The sequence below is a fragment of the Wyeomyia smithii genome, chromosome 2, assembly GCF_029784165.1.
Source record: "Wyeomyia smithii strain HCP4-BCI-WySm-NY-G18 chromosome 2, ASM2978416v1, whole genome shotgun sequence".
NCBI classification, from domain to species: Eukaryota; Metazoa; Arthropoda; class Insecta; order Diptera; family Culicidae; genus Wyeomyia; species Wyeomyia smithii.
The window spans coordinates 125,661,405-125,688,132 of NC_073695.1; the positions used below are offsets into that span (position 1 = coordinate 125,661,405).

At 36.0% G+C, this 26,728-nt stretch overlaps 1 protein-coding gene across 3 annotated transcripts in view; it reads right to left on the minus strand.

Annotated features, from left to right (window-relative positions):
• Positions 1-26,728, minus strand: part of LOC129725612 (cytoplasmic tRNA 2-thiolation protein 1) — a 70,985-nt gene that overhangs the window by 36,002 nt on the left and 8,255 nt on the right. Inside the window, exon 2 of one of the 3 annotated variants that reach the window (XM_055681644.1) lies at positions 25,350-26,333. The exons of the other annotated variants lie outside the window; for them this stretch is intronic. Within the exon in view, the coding sequence (XP_055537619.1) occupies positions 25,356-26,333 (978 nt within the window). The 3' untranslated portion in view covers positions 25,350-25,355. Of the gene's footprint in view, positions 1-25,349; positions 26,334-26,728 lie in introns of those variants that run through there. 3 annotated transcript variants of the gene reach the window in all.

Genomic DNA, 26,728 nt, shown 5'->3' on the forward strand with positions numbered 1-26,728 from the left:
GTCCCTTTTCGATGACATAAAATGATGTTTTAGTTTTTAATAAATTTCCACTATCGTCAACTTCGAGTTCAGCATCGAAAGTTGTGATCAGTTCTGAGGGTATCCGTCCGTATGCCTAAAAACGCTTATCCGTATCAACTCTTTGGTTCGTCATTTTGACATCCCGCAACTTCATCAGTTCCCATGTTGTATCGTCAATAAGATTGTGTTTGGACCCCGAATCGATTAACATACCAATCTGCACACCACCAACACGGCAATGAATAATTTCATCATCACTACACCCCACATTGTAAACCGGTAAATCTTCGGGAATCTCTTCACCTTCATGTTCCCTGACATTGAAAACATTCCGAGTACGTTTTTCTGAACGATGATGTTCATTTGAAGTGACAAAATTCAGCTTCCGTTTTCGATTATTCCGCCGATTGTCCCAATCGTGCTTCGATTTAGACCGACACATTGTGCGGAAATGACCCACTATGCCGCAACAATGACAGGTTTCGGTAGCTGCTGGACATCGAGCTCCTGGTTGATGAGGCAGATATCCGCATCTCGAACATTTCGTTCTCTCATCGATAGATCCATTCATCTTGGCAATGCGGTTAACACTGAATGTTGGCAAGTTTTCTGATTCTTTGTAAGGTATATTTGGTCTGGTGATACGATTTACAGCGGTTGGCGTACGGTTTCCTGGTCCTTTATCATTCATTTTGGCAGACTGATAACGTACTGCTTGAAAAGCGTTAATGATTTTCGTCGTATCATCTAACGTCAGAATTTCTTTTTCCAGTAATTTCTGTCGAAGATCATTTGATGTATACTGTATTATCTTATCGATAACAGCAATGTGTCGGCTCTCAAGGGCAGTTTTCCCAAAACATATTTTCTCCGCTTTCTGTTGGACACGAAGAGCGAACTTCTCAATCGGTTCTTCGTCCTCGGGGACCATCGACCAAAAAATAAAACGCTCAAAGCTGTCATGTTGCTTTGGAGAAAAGTGATGCATTAACTTGTCTTTTGTGGTTAGGTAGGGGTCGGGATCATTAGCTTCGGTCGTTTCATCATCAACACCTGGCAAGCTATAGTACGCACACTGTAGCTCCATTCCACCCATGGCCAATAACTGTGTTTTCTTGTGAGCCCCATCAGTTACATTGGCAGCAGCCATCACGTTCTCGAACCATCTAATCCACATTTTCCAAGCATTCCTGACTTCGAATGCCGGGAGGTGTCTGTATTTAAAATGGGGAAGATTATACGACGCGGGGCTGAAGAAGTTTACATTTTGGTGCACAACTTGCTGCTCATTATTGATTTCCGCATCCATTTCGCTCATCTTATATTCCCATCGCACATAGAAATTAAAAAATAAAGAGAGAAAAAAAACTTACCATTAGTGCCGTAAATTTATACTTATTAGCCATTATGATTCTAATTCTGAAGACGGTTCTCTGATCTTGTTTCACTATTTTGCATCATTGTCACCTTTTTTTCTAGTAATTCATTTGTATAATCGCTTCTCATAACGACAACCATAACTTCTTTTTTTTTCCCAAACCGGAATTCAATCGGTTTCAATCAAACCGGAATTTAATCGGTTTCGTGTAAAAAAAATCTCTTCAACGTGCATTTCAAGTCAGTTTTAGTTTTGAACCGGAATTCAATCGGTTCCATTCACACTAGCGATGTAAACTTTCTCAACTAATATTGAATCGGTCGCATCTAGAGCACTTTTTTTCAATATAATCTTCTCAACCGTAATTTAATCGGTTGCCGTCGTAACAAAAATGTCAACCGGAATTCAATCGGTTACTCATTAGGCTTTCGACACAATCACTTTTTCCATCACTTTTCTGCAAAACTGGCAACTCAGTAAAACTCGACATTGTGGCTCGCTCTACATAAGCTCTTTACATTAATCACTACACCCCAACAGATCTACATAACTGTGTGCAGCTCTCCTGTTTGTATATTCCATTTTTCTTTCAGTTTGTTATGTACACATGTGAACGCTATCCGATGAAAGAGTAATAGAGAGCAAACGAGAAAAAAAACACTACACTCTCGAAATGGCATACTCATACGATGCGATAATCAGGGGAGCTCAGCAGCAGGCAAACACTACTACAAATAAAGCAGGAATAATTTTTCTGCTAACCAAAATGGCGGTCTTTTAACTGCCCATGGAATCACATGTCGATCACACCCTTTTTCATAGATTTTAATATCAGCCAATACCAGAAACACTAAAAAAACACACAATTGGCCGTGATATTTCATATTAGCTTGAACTAAACTACGCTTCTTCACAATCCTACGCCATCGTTAAGCGGAAATCATAATGGGTGCTTTTTTTCACTTTTTCACAGATGCATTACTTTTCATTTACCTTTTATTTATTTATTATTCCTTTAATGAAAATGACCGGGAAAAACTATTCGACCGCACAGTTTCGTTTTTATCCTCGTCGTCACGGTTTGTGGTAGCCAACTTATAGCACGCTTAACCTCTCTAAATAGAACCGGCGTTCGACTCGATAGACGTGAGAAGACTGTTCTTAAACCGACACCAACCGATGGCAGACTATAGGCCGAGATCATGCGTAGGTGGGAGTATTAGTGAGAGCACTGCGTTAGGGGAAACAGAATAGGGTTTTCTGACTCAGTATATGAATAGACACGTCTACCACAAACACCATGTCAATAATTAATTGAATCTGCTATTTTTTACTCTGACGTAGCTGATGAGAAGTCATGATTTTTAAAATAGATAAGCTCCTGATCATTAGAGCTTCACCAAACTTAGCCTTGATCGGCTGAACTGGAAACTCTTTTGTCAAGTTTCGTTGTGTCAACTGAATTTGTTCATAATTCAACTATTTCATATTTTTTCCATTATTTTTCAACTGCTGAACAGATTTAGCGAGTGTTTGAAGATTTTTAATATAAGTTTTACGCAATAGCACTTGGGAAAAACGCTAATTGCCAACAGGCCATGCTAAGTTCTAGTGATGTTCATAATTGACTACAGTTAATATCAGGTTGGTATGAGCTTGTCGGTGTTCTAGGAAATTCCCAAAATTTTAGACTGTCGTAGCTTGTCATTATTAGATTTCTGTCTTGCTTGCTCATTGACGCTTGGTCATTCAGACAAGCATTACATATTTTATCTTTCCAGCCACAATTGAAAAAATTAAACAGACTTAAATATAAACATAATTTACGCTTTTATAGATTATTAGGATATTATGATTTATTATATATTAAAGAACAAAAGATATATTTAATAAAGTTTAATTGATTAGCTTTCTAAACTATAGCGAAGCTTCAAAATGTGAAAAATTTGGAAAATAAAAATTACCTTCTAGCACGCTGTACTCCGATTGGTTACCTTTTAATTTTGGTTAGCTACAAACCACTCTAATGAAAAACATGTTTAAGATACCTAATGAACATTAAAATAATTTACATCTGATTTGGAACGCAAATGCAAATGACCAGAAGCCAGTTCAAGAATTTTTCATATTAAGGGGTAATATCCACCAAATGCTCGAAAAAACAAGGATTTTTTCATGATTTTTTTTTCAGGACCAAGGATGGAAAAAATCATATCGCATAACAATCATTCGGGTATCATTTCTGAACGTGCTATTCATAAGCTTTCAATCCCAGCAAACCATCGCTATTAAAAGTTACACATTCTCACGCATGCAAAAGACAACTTAGAGCAAAGATATATGTATATGGTAGCTTTCTTTGATGATTTTGTTTCATTATTCCCTGCTCTAGGCGGAGCGAACAACATATGGCGATGACAGCACTCGAGCGATCGCAACGATTCTTTCAAATGTTGGTTGCTTGGTGGCGGAATTCGGCCACTCCACGTCGTACTTTCACCGTGATATACCACGATGATTCTTAGTGATTTCAGATATCACATGCTAATGCACCAAGCTATAATTTCCCGTAAGCACTGATGTTACCTACTTGCTCCGGTAAGCAAACAGTTGAACGCAATCTAACGATCATTTGGATTCATAATTTTGTATCACTGGCGATAACATCTCAAAGATTCTCGTGATACTGTTGAATGCAAGTGAACTTGGATACAATGAATACTATCGTGTTTGAATCATTCAGTCTTCTTCTATGGTATTCGGGACTCTTAATAGCGAAAAACAATCAGCAGCGTTTCTATGGAAAACTTGTACGCGAGTGGAAAAAATTGAACGATAGATGATGAATCAAAGAACACATTTGCATGGAATATTGCTAGTGAGTGAAAATTTCCATGCTCGTCCAGGACATTTGAGATGTATATAAATAATATATCATTGGATTAAGCAACTCTTGAAGAATAGAAAAAAATTAGTGCTATTTTTTTACAAAATGGCGGCTGTGCAGCGATTGCCGTGAAACGCTTTTTTTAGGTTCTTCCACGACGAGCAGTAGAAGTCGTTCCCAACGCCATCTATAACCAAAACAAAATATTTTACTCTTTTACTGTAAGCGAAAAAATGAAGGGTGGGCGGCAGAATAAGTTTTCGCTTGCAGCTCAAATCAGTCTTCGTCCGCCCCTGTCAATGGTATCATGAAATGACTCTGAAACACGGCTAACGGTCTAGGTCCAATTCATCGGGTCAACGAAATTATCGTTTTATGTACAACAACATCCCCGTGGTCCCCGTGGTTCTGTGGTTAGCGATGTCGGTCGGCTAGCTCTCCCACACGGTTGTGATATCGGGTTCGATTCCCGATCAGGTCGAGGATCTTTTCGAGCTGGAAATATTCTCAACTCAGCACTGGGGCACGGTATATCCTTGTACTTATCCTACAACATGCAAAATGTGCCGAAAACAATATCGATAACGAATTCTCTCAACTAATCTAGTTGATCGAGAGCGCATTAGCCACCCAGGCTAGCGTGCGATATTGTTTATTGTTGTACAACAACATCATAAGAGACGTTATGCTACCTTATGCCGAATGAAATATATCAGCGTGCGATTTTTGTGAGAAACGTCTCAAACTTGTCATACAGAACAAAAAAGGAGAAGGAAAGGGGGGGGGGGGTCTCTAACTAATTTGTAGTAAGGGTTCTTAATAAACATTGCCTTAGAAAAGAATATCTTGTTTTTTCATTTTTTTAAACACATTTTTAAAAAGTATTCGAATTTATTGAACACCCTGTATGTTGCGTTGCGCTCAAGGAAGTATTGTTTTCAATTGCTTTAACTATTATACCGATAATCATTATTACCGATGACAGTGGTCCAGATGAAAGCTTCCGATATAAAAAGGTAATAAATATGGCCATTAATCATTTCCGGGAATTGAATCTTGTTGTAATGTTTATTGCCACCAATGCACTCGGATCAGTGGCGTAGCGTGACCGGGTGACACTCGGGGCGGAACATTTGGGTGTCACCCCTTTCCCGCTGGGTGTCACCCCCAACAGGTTACAGTGAAATCATCTTGTTATCAAAAATTGTGATAAATAGCACGTTCGCTTATAATTGCACTAAATCTACTCATTTTTGAAATATTGGTTGAGATTATACTCTGAGAAGCGAATTCACATAATTTTCAAGGTAGTGTTCGACATCGGACCGGGTAGGGTCCAGTAAAAGTCTGGTCCGGTCCGGTCCGAAGTCCGATCCGACCGGAACCTTCAAAGTCCGATTATATTCCGGACCGGACCGGAACGGAGCCATCCGGACTTCGGAACGGACCGGGTAATGCTTTCCGGACCCCGGGCATTTTCGGTGAAAATAAAATCATTCAATTTAGGTCATAGAACGCAGCAAGTTGTTCATTCTTTTTGGTTTTCTTCGCTGCTTTTATCAAAAGTCAATCCATATGGCCTTGCTCGCCTTTTGAACCTGTAATATATGCTTTAATTGATCACATGGTTCTTATAAAACTAGAAAGACTATGAATGTTACTTTCTTTTTTTGCTATTTCAATTTTCCTCCTGCTATTACTATAGACTCCCCAGCTGGTCTCAAGGTACGATGCTGGCCTAACAAGCCAGTCGTCGTAGGTTCGAGTCCTGACTCGGGAGAGACTGTTAGTGTCAGTAGGATCGCTACGCTAGCCCCGCAATTGTCCTGTACACTTAACGGTTGGCTGCGAAGTCTGTGTATAGCAAACAGAAGGTCAAGTTCCGAATCGGAATGTAGCACCAAGGCTTTGCTTTTATTACTATAGACTCGCACAACTTATTCTGAGTTTGTGCTTAATTGAATGTCATCAACATTCATGCTCAGTCAGTTTGGGAATTGAACAGTGAGAAATAGAGTTACCGGTAGATAGGGTAACGGGGGTATTTTGGCCAGCTTTGGGAAGTGTTCGCACAGTTCATTAAAAACAAACACAATTTTTCAACATAAATACCTTCTCTATTATACCATTGGTAAAACCTAAGCGTCTATTTTAATATACACCGTTCAACAATGCAATATATTGAAAAATATTCTAGAAATATGAAAATTTCTACGAAGTACTAAAAACATATTTTGGTCCACCATTTTTTTTACTTCGGCTCACCTTCATATCTACAGACATGTATGGAAATAGTTCGGACTAATTATATTTAAGAGCATCATCGGTATTTTTAGAGCAAAAACAGTGGGTTTGAGGAGAACATTCTTCTGCCGTGAATTTTGTGAATTTTAGGCATCTAAAAATGAAATGATTTGGCTTATAGCGGTTTGACAGGCATTCTCATCTAATTTTATATCGTTAAATGTGATAAATTAAGAAGTAATTACCTGTAAATTGTCACAAGCTGTTTCTTTGTTCACGTGCAACGGCCGAACGGGAATCAAGGGAGTTGACAAAACTTGGCATGGCCAAAATATGTTTGCTTCAGAAAGAGGCAAACATATTTCGGCCAATGGTTAAACCACTTTTTCAACTTTTTCCAACATGTTAGAGCATACAAACTGTTTCTATGACATTTTATTGATGTTACTACAACAACGAATTGTTTCAAAAGCATACATATTTGTTACAATAGCTTCCGGACGTTGACTTGTATATTACCACTTCCTCTTGACTTTGGGTTGACTCAGCCATGACTTTGAATATGTATGAACTAAGTCCAAAATAACACTATCTAGAGCCAGTTTTTCACCGAAAATTATAGTGTAGTATGATTCTTAGGTGTGTTATTAAATGTTGCATGCATAGTTTTCTAATATTCATTGAATTTATCAGATAAAATGCGTAAAATGTTACCGGGTGGGCCAAAATATGCATATGGGCCAAAATACCCCCGTTACCCTAGCATCGATTTTTTTTTTTCGATAGAACTCTATCGACACTCGGCAGACTACCGATGCCTGACGATCGATGTTTTTCCGATATCAGCGCGGCAGTCTTCCGTTCGGCGTTTGTAATCCCTGCTATCAGTGGAACGTTAATTTCATTGTATTGTGGCATTGTTTTTAAAGCTTTCGATCTCATTTCGCTTCGCTGCTTCCATCACACGTAGGTGTCTGAAGTATCGGAATATGTGTTGTTTGCTCTCTTGAGAGTCTTGTGTAATCTCTGATAAAAAGCATTACTGTATCGATCGCAAATGTATCGATTCTTTTCATAGTATCAGAATCGAGAACTCTAGTCGTTTTAACCGTGCGTTCTGGTATTTACGGTTTTTTGCGCAGTTGGTTTTAAAGCCGGATGTATTTTTTTAGTAGTGTGATGTTAAATTTATATATCTATTGATTTTTCATGTTTATTATTTTGTCTTGGTGCCAGGGGCGAACGAAGACCGATTTGAGCTGCAGGCGAAAACTTATTTGGCGTCCCCTTCATTTTTTCGTTTACAGTCAGGTTTTTTTACGCGGTGGATACGTACCTCTTAAAAACCGTGTAAAAAACTGAATTAATTTGAAAATCCGCGTATTTAAAATTGTCCTCTTTGACGGTTATTTCGGATCTTTCGGAGGGCGGAGGGTTTTTTGTTTGACTAAGTCTTTTACTCAAAAAAAAAACTCGGAAGTTTTTGGTTCTCAACCCACGTAAACTCGAAAATTAGTAGAATTTTTTTGAAATAGCGCGGTATCGCGTAAAAAAAATTGCGTTCATTTAGAAATCCGCGTAAAAAACGCGTTAGTGGCAAAATCCGTGTAGATAAAAAAACCGCGTAATTCAAAGATTAGCGTGAAAAAAAACCTTGTAAAAAACGCGATAAAAAATCTTACTGTATATCAATAGTTATGTTCGACATCAAACCTGGATTCCAGAGAGTCCGGTCCGAAGTTTTTCTGGTTTCAATGTTCGATTTAATTCCGGACCGGACCAGAACGGAGCTATTGGGAGAGTTATCAAAGCTGAACTATTACCAAAATGAAAAGACACTCCGGAAAAACGATGAAAGCAGATAGGACCTTTTGAAATGTTTATCTAGCTATGAATGTGCGTAATTTCAATCCAAGTAACATATTTTCAAGCAAATAGGTATATGTTAGGGTGGCAAAAACTGTATGGAAAACCCTGAATTAATCCACCTAGCGGTCAGACCCAGCCTTTCTCATTCAAACTTATATCAAATTGTTATGAAGTTTGTTATTTGTAAGCTTGAGAGATGACTCGTTCGTATGACACTATTTATGTTCAAATAAGTCGTGTAATCTTTGAGATAATAGAATTTCGTTGTTTTATTAACAATTTAATACATAACGGTTGCTTAGTTCGATTATAATCAAATGAAATGGGAACGTATAGGGCAGCCAAACTTTGAAACCACGTGTTCAATCATAATTCATCAGTTAACCCTTAACTAGCCCGTTCATCTGATAATACTATTGATCAAATCGGTTGTGTACTTTCTGAGATAATGATGTTTCGTGATTTTCACAATTCGGTACATTACAGACGAAGTTACAGTTCGATTACAGTTAAATTCAATAGGGTGTCATGAGTCAGCTAGACCCTTCATTTGACACTAATTTCGTGGAAATCGGTTCAGCCATCTCTGAGAAAAGTGATTAAGTTTATGTATTCTTCGGAATATGTTTCTTTTCATAGCTAGATTTCACATTTCTAAACATAACAGGCAAAGTAATAGTCCGATTGCAAAAAAATCAATAGGGTTTTATGGGGTAACTAGACCTTTCATATAACACTGATTTTGTGGAAATTGGTCCAGCTCTCTGAGAAACTTGAGTGAAATTAAACAGTCTTCAAAAGACGTTTCTTTTCATAACTTTTGAACCACATATTCAATCTACACAGTAAAAAAAACTACATCACTTTAAATGCACATAAATGGAGCATTGGAAACCATGTAATATTCCGTGTGGCACTATATTCATATGCAAAGTAAATGAATATATTGTGAATTTGCATGCATATTTATATTCGAAGCTTTAAGTTTATATCAATTAACGTGCAAATTTACATGGCTTAAAACGATTCTGTATTGTGCATTATTAACGGTGTGAAATTGTATATGTTTTTCACTTTATGTGCTAGAAATCGTTGTGTGCTTTCATTTGTATTAGTTGTAAATTTCATTTTTTGGTACTGTGTATATAAAATTCAAAAGTTAAGGGTTTTTAAGATAGCCCGTTCATTTGATACCAATTTTATTGAAATCGGTTGCGTGGTTCTGAGATATTGATGTTTCGTGACTTTTACATTTTTAAACATAACCTCTAAAATAAAAATCCAAATACAATGAATTTTAATAGGGTCTTATGGGGCAACTAGAACTTTCATTTGCATATAATTTCGTTAAAATCGGTCCAGCCATCTCTGGGAAAAGTGAGTGAAAATAAAAATCTGCACATACACACACAACCCCACACACACACACATACACACGCACACACACACACACACGCACGCACGCACACACACACACATACAGAAAATGCTCAGCTCGTCGGCCCTTTGGAGTACTTTCATATCTTTGGTTTTACAAGTGATTGCTATACCTTTCTAGGAGAAAGGCAAAAAGTTGAAAAAATTATTAATTAGGAGTAAAATATTCGTGCTGAAGACATAGCTAAATAAAAAAAGTAGGAGGGTGGTATTCAAGACACGACCGCATGACGTTGACTACCGTATTCTTTTAAAAAAAAAAAAATTCCATTGAAGCAAATAGTAGAGGGAATTGCAACGCTTCTTTTACAAAACTTCTGTAACAAAATTTCGAGGCTCCAAAAGGTACCAGTTTCCGATTATTCTCGTCCAGAATTCCAGCCATTTTAGTATTTTGCAGTAGCCATTTATTACTAACAGCCACCAGCATAACGGGTGAAACCGGCACGAGATGACCGGTACTATTTTGTCTTTTCTCCTTTCAGCTGCTAACACCTAGCGCTGTCGTGAAATTAACATCAACATAAACATGCATTTTTGCAAGGTTTTTTCCGCTAGCAACAGCAATTGTAAAACATAAAATTCAACTAACCGCTTCTATTATAAAACTGCGAGGCACCAAAAGGTGCCAGTTGCCGATTTCTTGTTTACTGGTTTCCGTCCAGAATTCCAGCCATTTTAGTATTTTGCAGTAGCCACCAGCATCACGGGTCAAACCGGCACGAGATGACCGGTACTATTTTGTTTTTCCTCCTTCTAGCTGCTAACACCGAGCGTCCGTATGTATCCGGTACGGTTTAATAATGAAACTGATGGGGTGAAATGTTCGAACGATACGTTTTATACCAAGGCTTCGTCAGATAATTAGAAAGAGGGAGGGGCTACATAGATGATGAAATGGTAGAGACAAATGTTTCTTGAAAGCTGCGCCGGCCGCTGTCATTATATTAACACCAACACAAACATGCATTTTTGCAAGGTTTTTTCCGCTAGCAGCAGCATTTGGTAAAACAGAAAATTCAATTAGCCGCTTCTGTACCAAAATTTCGAGGCACCAAAAGGTGCCAGTTGCCGATTATAGTTTCCTGGTTAGTCCGTCCAGAATTCCAGCCATTTAAGTGTTTTGCAGTAGCCATTTACTACTAAAGCCACCAGCATTACGGGTGAAACCGGCACGAGATGACCGGTACTATTTTGTCTTTCCTCCTTTCAGCTGCTAACACCTAGCGCTGTCGTGAAATTAACATAAACATGCATTTTTGGAAGGTTTTTTTCCGCTAACAGCAGCAATTGTAAAACATAAAATTCAACTAACCGCTTCTATTATAAAACTGCGAGGCACCAAAAGGTGCCAGTTGCCGATTACATTGTTGTTTTCTGGTTAATCTACTAAAAGCCACCAGCATAACGGGTGAAACCGGCACGAGATGACCGGTACTATTTTGTCTTTCCTCCTTTCAGCTGCTAACACCTAGCGCTGTCGTGAAATTAACATCAACATAAACATGCATTTTTGCAAGGTTTTTTCCGCTAGCAACAGCAATTGTAAAACATAAAATTCAACTAACCGCTTCTATTATAAAACTGCGAGGCACCAAAAGGTGCCAGTTGCCGATTTCTTGTTTACTGGTTTCCGTCCAGAATTCCAGTCATTTTAGTATTTTGCAGTAGCCACCAGCATCACGGGTCAAACCGGCACGAGATGACCGGTACTATTTTGTTTTTCCTCCTTTTAGCTGCTAACACCGAGCGTCCGTATGTACCCGGTACGGTTTAATAATGAAACTGATTGGGTGAAATGTTCGAACGATACGTTTTATACCAAGGCTTCGTCAGATAATTAGAAAAAGGGAGGGGCTACATAGATGATGGAATGGTAGAGACAAATGTTTCTTGAAAGCTGCGCCGGCCGCTGTCGTAATATTAACACAAACACAAACATGCATTTTTGCAAGGTTTTTTCCGCTAGCAGCAGCATTTGGTAAAACAGAAAATTCAATTAGCCGCTTCTGTACCAAAATTTCGAGGCACCAAAAGGTGCCAGTTGCCGATTATAGTTTCCTGGTTAGTCCGTCCAGAATTCCAGCCATTTAAGTGTTTTGCAGTAGCCATTTACTACTAAAGCCACCAGCATTACGGGTGAAACCGGCACGAGATGACCGGTTCTATTTTGTATTTCCTCCTTTCAGCTGCTATCACCTAGCGTCCGCATGTCACTGGTGCGGTTTTGGAATCAGAATGATGGGGCGCCGGCCGCTGTCGTAAAATTAACACCAACAAAAAGATGCATATTTGCAAGGTTTTTTTCCGCTAGCAGCAGCATAAACATCGGAAACAGAAAGTGACAACAACAATAACAACAAAGTCAGATCGATTGTATCCGTTAGTGTCGACTGTGCTTGGGAAGAGAGGTAGTGATTGGCTGCGCGGTATGATTTAGACAATCGATATTAATTACCAATTTTTCAATAGTGTATCTCAAACAATAGTTTGTTTTTGTTACATAAATTTAACCGTAAAAGAATTTCTGATCGATCGATGCCAAAACCTCGAAAACCTGATTATAGATGACTGCAAAATAAGCGCTCAAAACCTGACCACTTTTCTCTGGTTTCCCCTGGTTGAATTACTAGATTTTAAAATTCAGGGGCCTAACTTCGATATAGACGTTAGTCAACGTCAAAATGACTTTGAATTTCGTACACTTCAATCACGAGCAATACCGGGAACGTACGAATAGCACAATACCAAATTTAAATTTTGTTGAGGCTATATGTTTTGATCAAAGCAGTTACAGTTTTAAATAGTCTTTGAATTTCGTTTTTTTTTTCATAACTTTTGAACCACATATCAAATCGCTATGGAATTTCTTACTTGTGAGTTTGAGAGACAACCCGTTCAAATGACACTAGATATGTTCAAATAAGTCGTGTGATCTTTGAGATAATAGACTTTCGTTGTTTTTATAATTTAATACATAACGGTTGGAATAAAAATACGATTAAAGTCAAATTAAATGGGAACCTATAGGAAAGCCAAACTTTTCATTTGACACTAAGGTGTAGAAAGAAAAGGAGCAGGTTTTGCGGCTGATTATTATTACTAAGAATTCTGCAATCTTCAGAATAACTAAAATATTAAGTGAGTATAGACTACTTATTCTCAGATTTCGTTTTTTTGCTGGAATGAATATTTAAAGAAAACGATTATTTTTTTTTTCAATCAATTTTGTAGGCTACCAACTCGCTTCGCAGGATGGAAGTTGCAGAGTGATGGATGTTACCTTATTTCCTGGAAGCAATACAACTCTCCAGTTTTTACCAAAGCTGTGTTTAGTTAAATCAGTTGACTTAGCAATCAATAAATGATTTTTTGCCTTTCTTCTAGAAAGGTATAGCAATCACTGGAAAAACCAAAGGTATAAAAGTGGCCCCAATGGCCGAATGTCATATACCACTCGACCCCTTTCGACGAACTGAGCATTTTCTGTATGTATGTATGTATGTGTGTATGTGTGTGTATGTGCAACTTTTTTTTCTCACTCACTTTTCTCAGAGACGGCTGGACCGATTTTCATAAAAATAATTGCAAATGAAAGGTCTAGTTGCGCCATAGGTTGCTATTGAATTTCATTGTAATCGGATTTTTAGTTTAGAGGTTATGTATCAAAATGTAAAAATCACGAAACATCAATATCTCAGAAACCACACAACCGATTTCAATAAAACTGGTTTCAAATGATCGAGCTGTCTCCAGAACCCTTAACTTTTAAATTTCGTTATGATTGAACATATGGTTCAAAAGTTATGTAAAGAAAAGTTATCCTGAGGTTGTTTAAACTCACTCATTTTTCTCAGAGATGGCTGAACCGATTTTCACAAAATTAGTGTCAAATGAAAGGTCTAGTTGCCCCATAGGTTGCTATTGAAATTCATTGCAATCAGATTGTAACTTTGTCCGTTGTTCATAAAAATGTAAAATCACATAATGAAAGTAAACATATTGACTTTCTCCTAACGATCACTGGCTAATTAAAAGGTAGAAAAATGATTGAAATGGCCGAATGTCATATACTATTCAACTCAGTTCGACGAATCGAGCATTTTCTGCATATATGCATGTATAGGGGTAAATGGTTGTGTGTGGGTGTGTACGTGTGTATGTGCACCTTTTTTTCGCATTCACTTTTCTCAGAGATGGTCTGACCGATTCTTCCTATCTTGGTGTCAAATAAAGGGTCTATTTGCCGCTTAGGTTGCTATTGAATTTCATTGTAACCAAACTTTTAGTTTTGGCACTGCGTCAGAATGTGAAAAACGTTCTTATATCTCAGAAGCTATGAACATAGTTGAATTCAAATTAATGGGCTTTTAAACCCTTAAACAATGAATTTCATAATATTTAAACATGTGGTTTGAAAGTTATAGAAAGAAACGTAACCCGGAGACAGTTTAAAACTATAGCTACGATCAAAATATGTGGCTTCAACATCATTTAAATTTGATATTGTACTATTTCAATGTTTGCGGCCTTGCTCGGGATTGAAGTTGAAATAAAAAGTCATTTCTATAATTTCACTTTTTGCCTTTCTCCTATTGCCTTTCTCCTAGAGAGGTATAGCAATCACTGCAGAAAATAAAGGTATAAAAGTGCTCAAAAAGGCCGAATGTCGTATATCACTCGACTCAGTTCGACGAGCTGAGACCCTATTGAATTTTATTGTAATCTGATTTCTAGTTTAGAGGTTATGTATCAAAATGTAAAAATCACGAAACATCAGTATCTCAGAAACTACACAACTGATTTGAACAAAATTGTGGTTCAGAAGTTATAAAAATAAACGCGTTCTGAAGACTGTTTAATCTCACTCATGTTTCTCAGAGATAGCTGGACCGTTTTTCACAAAATCAGTGTCATATGAAAGGCCTTGTTGCTCCATAAGACCCTACTGATTTTTTTTTTTGCAAACGGTTTATTACTTCGCCTGTTATGTTTAAAAATGTGAAACATATTCCGAAGACTACATAAACTCACTCACTTTTCTCAGAGATGGTTGACCCGATTTCCACAGAATTAATATCAAATGAAAGGCCTAGCTGCCTCATAACACCCTATTGAATTTTACTGTAATCGGGCTGTAACTTCGTCTGTAATGTATCGAAATGTGAAAATCACGAAACTTCTAACTTTCTAAGATAATTCTTAGAAACTACACAACCGATTTAAACAATATTGATATCAGGTGAACGGACTAGTTATTGGTTAACTGATGAATTATGATTAAACAGGTGGTTTCAAAGTTTGGCTACCCTATATGTTACCTTTTCATTTGATTGTAATCAAATTTAAGCAACAGTCATGTTTTAATTTGTAAAACAATGAAAGTCTATTATCTCAAAGATTACAAGACTTATTTGAACATAACTAGTGTCAAACGAACGAGTCATCTCTCAAACTTACAAATAACAAACTTCATAACAATTTGAAATGCTGTTCAAAAGTTTTGGAAAGAAAAGAAATTCAAAGACTATTCAACACTATACCTGCTTTGATCAATATATATGGCCTCAACATGATTTAAATGTGGTATCGTAGTATCAGTACATTCCCGGTATCGCTCGTGATTAAATTGTTCGAAATTAAGAGTCATTTCTTTTATTTCGCTATTTCTTAAGCACTAACATTACGTCAAATTTTATATTTTTTACTTGAATTACAACATCAATATTTCAGAACCCAAAGAGTGAATATACCTCTATTGGATTAAAGCATTCATGTAAATCTATTTTTACAAATAACAAGTTTGAATGAGAAAGGCTGAGTCTGACCGCTAGGTGGATTGATTTAGGTTTTTATATTGATCAGCGGGGTAACATTGATCGGTCTTACCCTTCTCATGAACAGTTGAAATAAAACTGCTCCGTGATTACTTTTCCTAAATTTAAGTAGGGTATCGAACGTCTTTGTCAGTGGTTTTCTTCGGCAGTTTTCTGCAGCAATCTTATGCAAAAGGGGGCCGAAGAAAACCACTGAGGTCTGAATAATGTTGTATTGGTTGAAATTTTTTATTGTTTTGATGACCAAATTTAAAAATTAATTTGACCGTTATATTCTTACTCTCAGTAAGTGCCAAAAAAGCACTTTATACTAGTCGAATATTGAACATTTCGTATTAATTGACATGTTTTCCAAATTCGTTTTTTAATTTTCCTAATCAACTGAAAAAGTTTTATTAAAGTTTATTACATTTACAGTTAATTAATTTATATTTGTTAAGAAAGTTGTCTTGGCTAGAACATAGAACGTAAGAGACTAGAGCTGGCCTATTGACACTTCCGTTGTTGGAAAGGCCTTGCATATATGATCAACATACGTTTTCTGGACATAAACATTTTACAACGATTGCTGACTTACAAATACTTCTGGCAACTTTCGCGATCAACGTTTATGTTTTTGTGTTTTTCATCATTGGCCCTGACGCAAGTAAAAGAGATTTTTAAGGCAGTTCGCACCTACGCGAGTTCTCATATGCAATTGTCAATTTATGTGTGAAAACAAAAGCAAAAATATTTCCTTCCTTCACTTTCGCATGTAAAAACTAAACCAATATCAACAGAGTCGTCAGGGCCAATTGAAAGGTAAAGTTACATATGGCATAAAAATGCCTCGCAGTACATACCGCGGCTAGGTGCGAGGACAGGACTATCCTCCGCAGTAAGAGCAGTCAAGAATAACGTGATGTCAATCCGGGAAGCGTCTCTAAACATATTTTCAAAGCATTATCTAACATTTTTAGTTCAAAAGGTTTCAAAACTATTCGCAATTGAAACCCGATCAAACGATTATAACAAACGGGTATCACAAATATATCTGAACTTGATAGAAATAACAAAGCCTGCAATATTCTTGATATGCCAGAATGATAAAATGTACAGAATTATATCAAATTCTGTTATCATACACATGAATGTCCAAAAGTGTGTTTTTCCAAAGCATATTTATAACAGAATTTGTTATTTAATTGGAAAATAGTGTACATTCTAACTAATTCTGATCTTTTTCTGCCAAAAACCTTACAAAACTTGCTATAATTTGTAATAATCAGTAAATAAATTTGATAGAAATTTTGATATTTTAACTATTAACGAGATCAAGTTTAGAACACAAGTTGATGCAAAGAGTGCGTAACAATATATCAAGATTTGTTATAATCCTGATATTTTTGACTGTTCGGGAACTGATCAACGTTACCCCAAATAAAGAAAATTGAAACAACAACGAAAAAAAAAATGCTTTTAATATTCAAGATTTTCGAAGGGCTTTAAAAACTAACTTCTCAAGTTTTAAGGATGCCAATACCTACTGGTTTCAATAATATGAAACCTGTAATTTCAGTTGTAAAATATATAAATACTCACAAAAAAAGTGAAAAAAATTATCAGTGTTACCCCGTTTTACGATACCTTCGTAAATTTTATCGAAGTTCTCGTAATACTTTGACAGTTAAACATTACCGAGAATCTCGTTAAAGTTGACAGGTTTTTGATGTATTACCGAGATTTTTACCAAGATCTCAGCTGTTGAAATCTCGGTAATTTATTTTACCGTACTTGGTGATAAAATCGAAGTGTGTAGCAATTGAGGATCGCAACGATTGTTGTCGAAAATTGCTAAAAAATTTATTTGACATAACTTCTAATTCAACACCAGTAAGTCTATGTACTTCGAGTGTACCAAACCAAGGAGGACGTTTCAAAATCATTTTCAGAATTTTATTCTGAATCCTTTGAAGCGTTTTCTTCCTTGTTAAACAACAATTTGACCAGATCGGGACAGCATAAAGCATTGCTGGTGTAAAAGTTTGTTTGTAAATCAGAAGTTTATTCTTTAAACAAAGTTTATAGTTGCTGTTGATGAGAGGATATAAACATCTTGTATATTTGATGCACTTATCTTGCATGCTCTCAATGTGCTCTTTAAAAATAAGTTTTTTATCGTATATTAGTCCCAAGTACTTAACCTTGTCAGACCAACTTAAAATAACTTATTGTTTGGCTTGAGGAAAAAAGCCCTAGTTTTGGGAGGGAAAATTATCAATTGAGTTTTAGGAGGCATTGGGAGAGATTTTCTATTTTTGCAAGTAGGAAGAAAAAATATCTAAACTTTTCTACAATCGACTGCATATGACACAAAGACTTTTTCCTTTTACGGAAATGCTTGTGTCTCACAGAACAATGACTTTGTGTATCCTGGAGGTAAAGCAGGAAGATCTGAAGTAAATATGTTGTACAAGACTGGACCCAAAACTGAACCTTGAGGCACACCTGCTCTGACGGGATTTAAAATTTCTATTGACAACCTGCAGAGTGTTCGATCAGTTAGATATTTTTTTGAAATTTTGATTAGAAAAATTGGAAAATTAAAAGTTAGCAATTTCGCAATCATACCTTTATGCCCAACACTGTCGAATGCTTTTTCTATGCCTGTATTTGTAGTATCTTTCTCACAAAAATTGGTGACAAATTTCAAGTTATGTTGAAAAATAGCATGTAAAAGCCTCAAAAATTATATTTAAACTCAAATAACTCAACATGTTTCAGTGATATTAGTACAAACCTGTAAAAATGTATGCCCTGAGGTCCAAAAAACCGTATTTTGACCATAGCTTCAGATTTTGGAGATGTTTGGAAAATTTCTAGTTACACTCAACAAGACCTACAACCTACGGTAGGTCACTTCAGAAGTTCTTGTGTTTTTTCACCATTTGTAGCACCGCGAAATAATTGTGGGATAAAAGACAAAATTCTGGTTTTCTTAAAAAATGTATAACTCAGTCAAATATTTACCGATTTTCACAAAACCACTTTTGTTTGATTCGTCATTGAATATAATTTCAAAAGTTTAGTGTATTTGTAGTATCTTTCTCACAAAAACAGGTGGCAAATTTCAAATTAAATTGAAAAATTGCGTGAAAAAAACTAAAAAATTATATTTAAACTCAAATAACTCAACATGTTTTAGTGATATTAGTACGAACTAGTAGATGTTTTGAAAGCTCTGTTTATCTTCTTTCCAAAACTGCCTCAATATTGAAAATCGGTAGAGAAATGACTGAGTTAAAAAAAATTGTATGCACTGAGGTCCAAAAAACCGTATTTTGACCATAACTTCAGATTTTGGGGGTGTTTGGAAAATTTCTAGTATGAGCGAATGTTACACTGAACAAGACCTACAACCTACACTAGTTCACTTCAGAAGTTCTAAATCGCTGTAGCACAGTGAATTCTCTAAAACAGTTTACTTATCGAAGAAAGCAAACTGAGTGGTCGATAACTTGAAACCTCAGCTGGATTCTTATCTGGATTTAAAAATTGGAGTAATTTTTGCATTTTTCCATAATTTGGGAAAATTTGTAATTTTAAAACAGCCATTGAAAATGTTTGCTAAAACTTCCATTGTGCTTTCAGGGAGATGTTTGATTAATATGTTAATGATTCCATCGCCACCAGGTGCTTTCATATTCTTGAAATTTTTAATAATGGATTTAATCTCATTCAAGTTAGTTTCAATTATTTCTGCAGATAAAAAACTCTGGGTAGAAATTAAATCAAATTGACGTGTGACTTCATTTAAAATTGGACTCACAAAATTTAAATTCGAATTATGAACACTCTCGAACTGCTGAGTAAGTCTTTGAGCCTTTTGTTCATTGGATACAAGAAAACTTTCACCATCTTTGAAAACTAGAATAGACTTCGAAAATTTCTTAAGAATCTTCGACCGCTTCCAAAAGGGTTTTGAATATGGTTTCATTTATTCAACATTAGTCTCAAAATTTTGATTTTTCAGAAGAGTAAATCTATGTTGATTCTATTTCTTTATAATTAGTTTAAAAACAAGGTCACGAGAACGTTGATATTGGCGTCTGCGGACATTTTTCAAACGAATTAGAAGTTGAAGATTTTTGTCAAAAACGCATGCATGTGATATAGAGAAAGTTAGGAAAGATGGGAATAGTTTGGAAGATTGTCAGAATCAAAATCAGCATCTGTAATCAATTCACTACATACATAACTTTGATCTGTTAGTACCAACAAGTACAGAAGAAAAACATGTAGAACTATTCGGAGACAAAATAGAATAGTCTCCTGATCCTGAGTAACACTCATTGAACAAAATTTTGCCATTGGAATTACTTTGAGAATTATTCCATGATCGATGTTTAGCGTCAAAATCGCGGATTATCAAAAAACCCAAATTAATCCACCTAGCAGTGAGACCCAGCCTTTCTCATTCGAACGTATTTATTGTATAAATAGATTTACACCTTAATAATATTTGTTGGATGTATTTATTACTCTAAATAACAAATTTTTGGTAGACAACACCTGAACTAGACCGAACATTTGAAACACAACATTCAAACACATATGAATATACAGTCGTCGTTCGCTAACTGCAACATGTTTACATTGCAGTTATCGAATGCCGTTCGATAACTGCAACACTTGACACATGCCAAAATTTAGAGGGGGGTCCGTCACTACCATGTTTGTTTTCAATGATGTCGAAATGTATTTTTTTAATGAAGTACATAGTAGCAAAAAATAGCAGAAAACTAAAATAGGTAAGCTTTATGATTAATCAATTTGATAGTCATATTTCCGCATCATAATTTATTGCGTTTTAGTAACTACTTTACATAACCAATATGTAGGCGAAGATAAAGTTCATCACTACAGAAGACCATTTTACGAGACGTTTCTGAACTCAATTCATGAATGAAATTTTGACAGAAGACTCGGAACCGCTGACGTAACGCAAGTAAAAGCAACATCAATGTCAGCAGGATCCGTGACGTGAAAGCTAGCCAAACAATGCACAAGGAATTTTTTTTTCTCATGGTGATTTGGCTTCATTGATTAATAGTGGATATCTATAATCTCCCATCTTGAATGAAGAGACAACAAGTAAACGGAATCGAAAAAAATCGAGAAAAATGAAAAGTCCTTTTGAAATGTTTCTAGAGATTCAACAATTTTTTATTTTCGAATGCATTTAGAATCCCCCCGCGAGATTTGTCACTTCAATGTCAAATATGACTTTGACTTCAGATTTGACGGATTGCGGTCCGATAACTGCAAAGTTGTTGCAGTTATCGATCTTGCAGTTAAAAAGCGTTGCAGTTAAAAGACTTGCAGTTATCGAACGGCGACTGTACATGAAATAATTATGTTTCAAATATATGACGCGAATTTTTTTTTATCGTGGTAACATCGAAACGTCACTGTACTCATATTGAGGTTGGACTTGATTATTTATAGACTCAATAACATTATATATAGACTTGATTATATGTCATTCGATAAAATATCATTTTAGATTCGAGTATTTATAGCAGGATTTTTTTCTATTTCAAATATGACGTCCTTTTCACAACTTTTGAACCACGTGTTTAATAGTAATAATTCATCAGTCAACCCTTAATTAGTCCGTTTATCTGATATCAGTATTGTTCAAATCGGTTGTGTGGTTTCTGAGATAATGAAGTTTCGTGATTTTCACATTTTGATACATTACAGACGAAGTTAATTCAATAGGGTGTTATGAGACAGCTAGACCTTTCATTTGACACTAATTTTGTGAAAATCGGTTCAGCCATCTCTGAGAAAAGTGAGTGAGTTCATGTATTCTTCGGAATATGTTTCTTTTCAAAGCTAAATTTCACATTTTTGCCTGTCTCCTAGAAAGGTATAGCAATCACTGCAAAAACTAAAGGTATAAAAGTGCTCAAAACGCCGAATGTCGTATATCACTCGAATCAGTTCGACGAGCTGAGCATTTTCTGTATGTATGTGTGTGTAACGCTCTCCCAATCTCACTCGATTTTCTCAGAGCTGGCTGGACCGATTTTCATGAAATTAATTGCAAATGAAAGGACTAGTTGCCCCATAAGACCCTATTGAATTTTATTGTAATCGGATTTTTAGTTTCGAGGTTATTTTTAAGAATGTAAAAATCACGAAACATCATTATCTCAGAAACTACTTAACCGATGTTAACAAAATTGGTTTTGAATGAACGAGTTACCAAATAAACCCTTAACTTCTGAATTTCATAGAGATTAGACATGCGGTTTAAAAGTTATTTACAGCAATCGGACTTTTACTTTGCCTGTTATGTTTTGAAATGTGAAATCCAGCTTTGAAAAGAAACATATTCCGAAGACTCATTAAACTCACTCACTTTTCTCAGAGATTGCTGAACCGATTTCCACAAAACTAGTGTCAAATGAAAGGTTAGCTACCTCATATTTTATTTATTTTTTATTGAATTTCACTATAATCGGTCTGAAACTTTGGCTGTAATGTATCAAAATGTGAAAATCACGAAACTTCATTATCTCAGAAACTACACAACCGATTTGTACAACATTGGTATCAAATGAACGGGCTAGTTAAAGAATAACTGATGAAATATGATGATTGAACATGTGGTGCAAAAGTTGTGAAAAGAATGGCATGTTTGAAAGAGCAGAAAAATCCTACTGTAAATAATCGAATCTAAAATGATATTAAATCGAATGATGTATAATCGAGTCCAACCTAAATATGAGGACAGTGACGTTTCGATTGTACCACGATCAAAAACAAATTTCGCGTCATATATTTGGAACATATTTATTCCATATTATTTGTATGTGTTATTGTATGTTCATATGTGTTTGAATGTTATGTTTTAAATGTTAGGTATGGTTTCACTGTTCGCTATCAAAAATTTGTTATTTAGGATGAAAAATAAATCCAGCAAATGTTATCAAGGTGTTTTTTAAAAATTGAAGTATTCGTGTGAATCTATTTTAGCAAATAAAAAGTTTAAATGAAAAAAGCTGGGTCTCACCGCTAGGTGAATTAATTTGGGTTTTAACATAACAGGCAAAGTAAAAAACCGGTTGCAAAACAAATCAATAGGGTCTTATGGGGCAACAAGACCTTCCATATGACACTGATTCTATGAAAATCGGTTCAGCCATCTCTGAGAAACATGAGTGAGATTAAATAGTTTCCAGAACCCGTTTCTTTCCATATCCTGCGAACCACATGTCCAATCTTTTAAAATTCTAAAGTTAAGGATTTTTTAGGTATCCCGTTGATTTAAAACCGATTTTGTGAATATCGGTTGTGTAGTTTCTGAGATAATGAACCTTCGTGATTTCCATATTTTGTTAAGGTGAAACGGTGTTGAATCCAAAAATGGCCGACTTCGAACCACCGCTTTGAATCTTCAAAAGCACATGACTCGGAAACAGTAAATGCGTCACCTGTGAAAACGCTATTTTATGTTTGTTACGGTGAAGCAAATATGAAATAGCGTTTTCACAGGGAATATCATAACTGTTTCCGAGTCCTGTGCTTCTGAAAATTCGAAGTGGTGGCTCGAAGCCGGCCATCTTTCGATTCAACACTGTTTCACCTTAAATAACATACAAACTAAAAATCTGATTATAATAAAATTTATTAGTATTTTATGGGGCAACTAGACCTTTCATTTGAGAATAATTTTATTAAAATCGGTCCAGCCATCACTGAGAAAATCGAGTGAAAATAAAAATCTGCACATACATACACACACACACATACAGAAAATGTTCAGTTCGTCGAACTGAAGCGAGTGATATATGCCATTCGGCCCTTTGGAGCACTTTGATACCTTCGGTTTTGCAAGTGATTGCTATACCTTTCTAGGAGAAAGGCAAAAATTAGAACGATTTCTGGTGAGTTTTTGTAAATAACCTTTAAAATAATTTTTGTGCTCGCGTGTCCATTGGACTGGTAAATAAGATGCGGCAATAAATTCCCAAGTTCAGTTTGAACTTCAATTCCCAAAGTTTCAATAACTTTCGTCTCAAGATGGGGAAGAGTACGATGTTTGATTCGGCGATGGATAACAATTGTAATTCCACCTCCTGAATTCTATCATATCTATGAACGTTTTACGTATTGGGATTATATTTTAATTCAATGTTAGGCTTCAAAAATGTTTCAGAAATAATTGCAATATGCTCATTATTTACGTAGCGTAGCGTAAGCACGGTATATTTCGTAGATTGCAGACTGGTGACTAACGCTTCCACTCGGATTGTAGGAGGTACAATGTTTGGGAGTAACATTTAAACCAATCTGAGATGAAGTAGGCCCGATAGTCATCATTGCTGGCCACGCCCATCTTTACCGTAGCTTGGGGATATTAGAAAGGATATTGATTATGTAATACTTACTTAGTGAGAGGCCACCGACTCAGTGACACTCTCGTAAGTACTGCGGAGTTGGATTGAGGGGGTTAGGCAGGAACTTGTTGACGTAAAAACTATCTATTAAAATTTAAAAACTGGCAAAATTCCATGCATCCAAAGCCTTCAAAATTTATAAAAATGCAAACACGCACCTGAGCCACCACATATTCCTAAATTCGATAATTGCAATATGCACATCATTTACTGTTAAAAAATAAAAAGGTCATTCTTGTTGGCCTTCAATGAGCGAGCATTCCAGTTTAAAATTTTGATTGATTTATTTACAATCATTGTTTAATTTTAAGTTAGAAACAATTTAAAGTGTAAAATTTGTTCCAATTTGAATTGCTTCAAACATGGAATTTAGCAATATTAGCTGGGATAATCAATGTATTTTTATTTTCTACCGTGTTTTGTTTACCCCTCACATTAACGGTCATTTTCGAACTACCAACATTAGTCAGCATAGTGTTCGAAATACCTGCAACCTGTGCATACGAAAGACGATTTTGTATAGACGTATAAAAGCTTCAGACAGCAGACTTCAAGTTTTGATTGGGAAATTGAATTTTGTTTACCCTGTATTTTTGAACTCATCAACGGTTTGATCGTTGGTGAGACCTTTCAAGACAACCTTGAACGGCTTGGTGTTTTTGGTGTCGTAGGTAAAAAATTTGTACATCTTGTCAGTTACAGAAAAAGCGATCTAAACTCACAAAAGGTATGCAAATTTAATAAATGAATAAACAAGCAAATAAAAACATTTGAAAAAAGAGTACGTGTCTAACACTACACAAAACTAACAAGTCACTTGATGGATGAAAACAGTGCTTGTACTAGGTGGTCTGGTCTATGTGGGAGAAGCATTCGCCAAAACTGTCATCAATTAATACCGCCATGAATCCTCTAGAGCTATAAGAACTAGATTGGAGCCTAACCATCAATCCCAGGAAGGATAGTAATTGATATGAACTTACATAAAAATGTGACATTTCTGTTTGGGTAGAGCGTGCGTATTGTTTACACTACATGTAGTTACCACATATTAGGGGTCTTCACATCGAGCTCGTATACGAATATCCAGCCGTAAACTGTGTATCTTCCATTACTCGTCAATGGAGGTGAGTATTTTTACGGCTGGGTATTTGTTTACGAGCTCTACATGAAAACCCATATTAATTTTCTGGGATGTGATATTTTCCAAAAAAGACGGATGTAAATAATTTTTACCAATCATTTTTAATTTCGCGAATATTGGCACATTGACCGGTTTGATCATTGATTATTTTTTTTGCTTTTGATGTTTTGGCCATTCCTAGTTTAGGCAGCCCACGATTTAAACCATCTAAAAGAAAACATGCTTTGCACGGTTGTTGGGAAGACACAGATGCACATCGATTACAAATCCCTTTCAATGGTTTTTTCACAGAATCCTTAAACATGAGCTGTTCTCCTGAATGTATAATATCCATTATTGCTGAAGATCTGATTTTTTCCAAGTCTTTCAAAAAAGCTCTTGCATATCCTCTGTATGCATTTGGGGCGTACAGACATTCGGTTGAAAAATAAACTAATTTTTTGAAGTGTGCATACATAACAATTTCCTTTTCATACGAATATTTTAATGGTTTTACACGAGGGATAGATCCTGCATCACTTCCACCAGTTTTTATGCTACAGCATCGTCGTAATCGCGCCGTATCGCCACGAAGTATATTCATCAAAACAGTTTCCGCTATATCGTCTGCATTATGACCAGTAGCAATATAGTCAACATTTAACAAGCTTGCTCCCTTATCTAAAGCTTGACGCCTGAATACTCCACAAAAAGTGCAATTATTAGTGCGGCCTATTTTATTAACGATTTCATCCATTGTCCAGTTAAATAGCTCCTTGTAAGATAAAACTTTCAAACTCATACCATAGTCTTCACGGTTCCGTTTCACGGTTTCGAGACTGTCATCTCGGTACCCAGTAATTCCTTCATCTATCGAAAGTAGTACTAACTCGAGTTCATAGTTGTATCTCTCATTTAAGGTCTTCAAAACATGGGCTAATACTGTGCTATCTTTTCCACCGCTCGCACCAATAGCAACTTTGGTTCTTGGATTGAACAACTTATTCTGCTCGATAGTATTATGTATTTCAGTTTCAAATGCAAGAAAAAAACATTCTTTACATAGGGCATCACCAGTCTTCGGACGCTGTAAAATATGAAACAAACGAAAATCACAAATAAGTAATGCCACTCTGAATGTTTTTTTTTTCAATTTTATATACAGTACAATCGGGTACTAATCAGTTGAATGTCGAGTTTCAACATGTTGTCACGTGAATATCAAGTGTTCTACATTAAGAATGTAGCCAAAACTAGATTCCAGTGCAATTTGAAGAATTATCTTGAACACAGTTCTAAGTGGAATACTGATTAGATTCAGGATTTCGGACGGACATTAGGTGTACGAAAATTATAACACACCACTATCCAACGTGTTTATTCAGAAAAAGCAAGAAAACAATACACAACAAAGGAAACAAAGGAAGACTGGCTACTGATGGCGTCAAAAACAAAACATGAAACCTATAGTTTTCGGCAGGG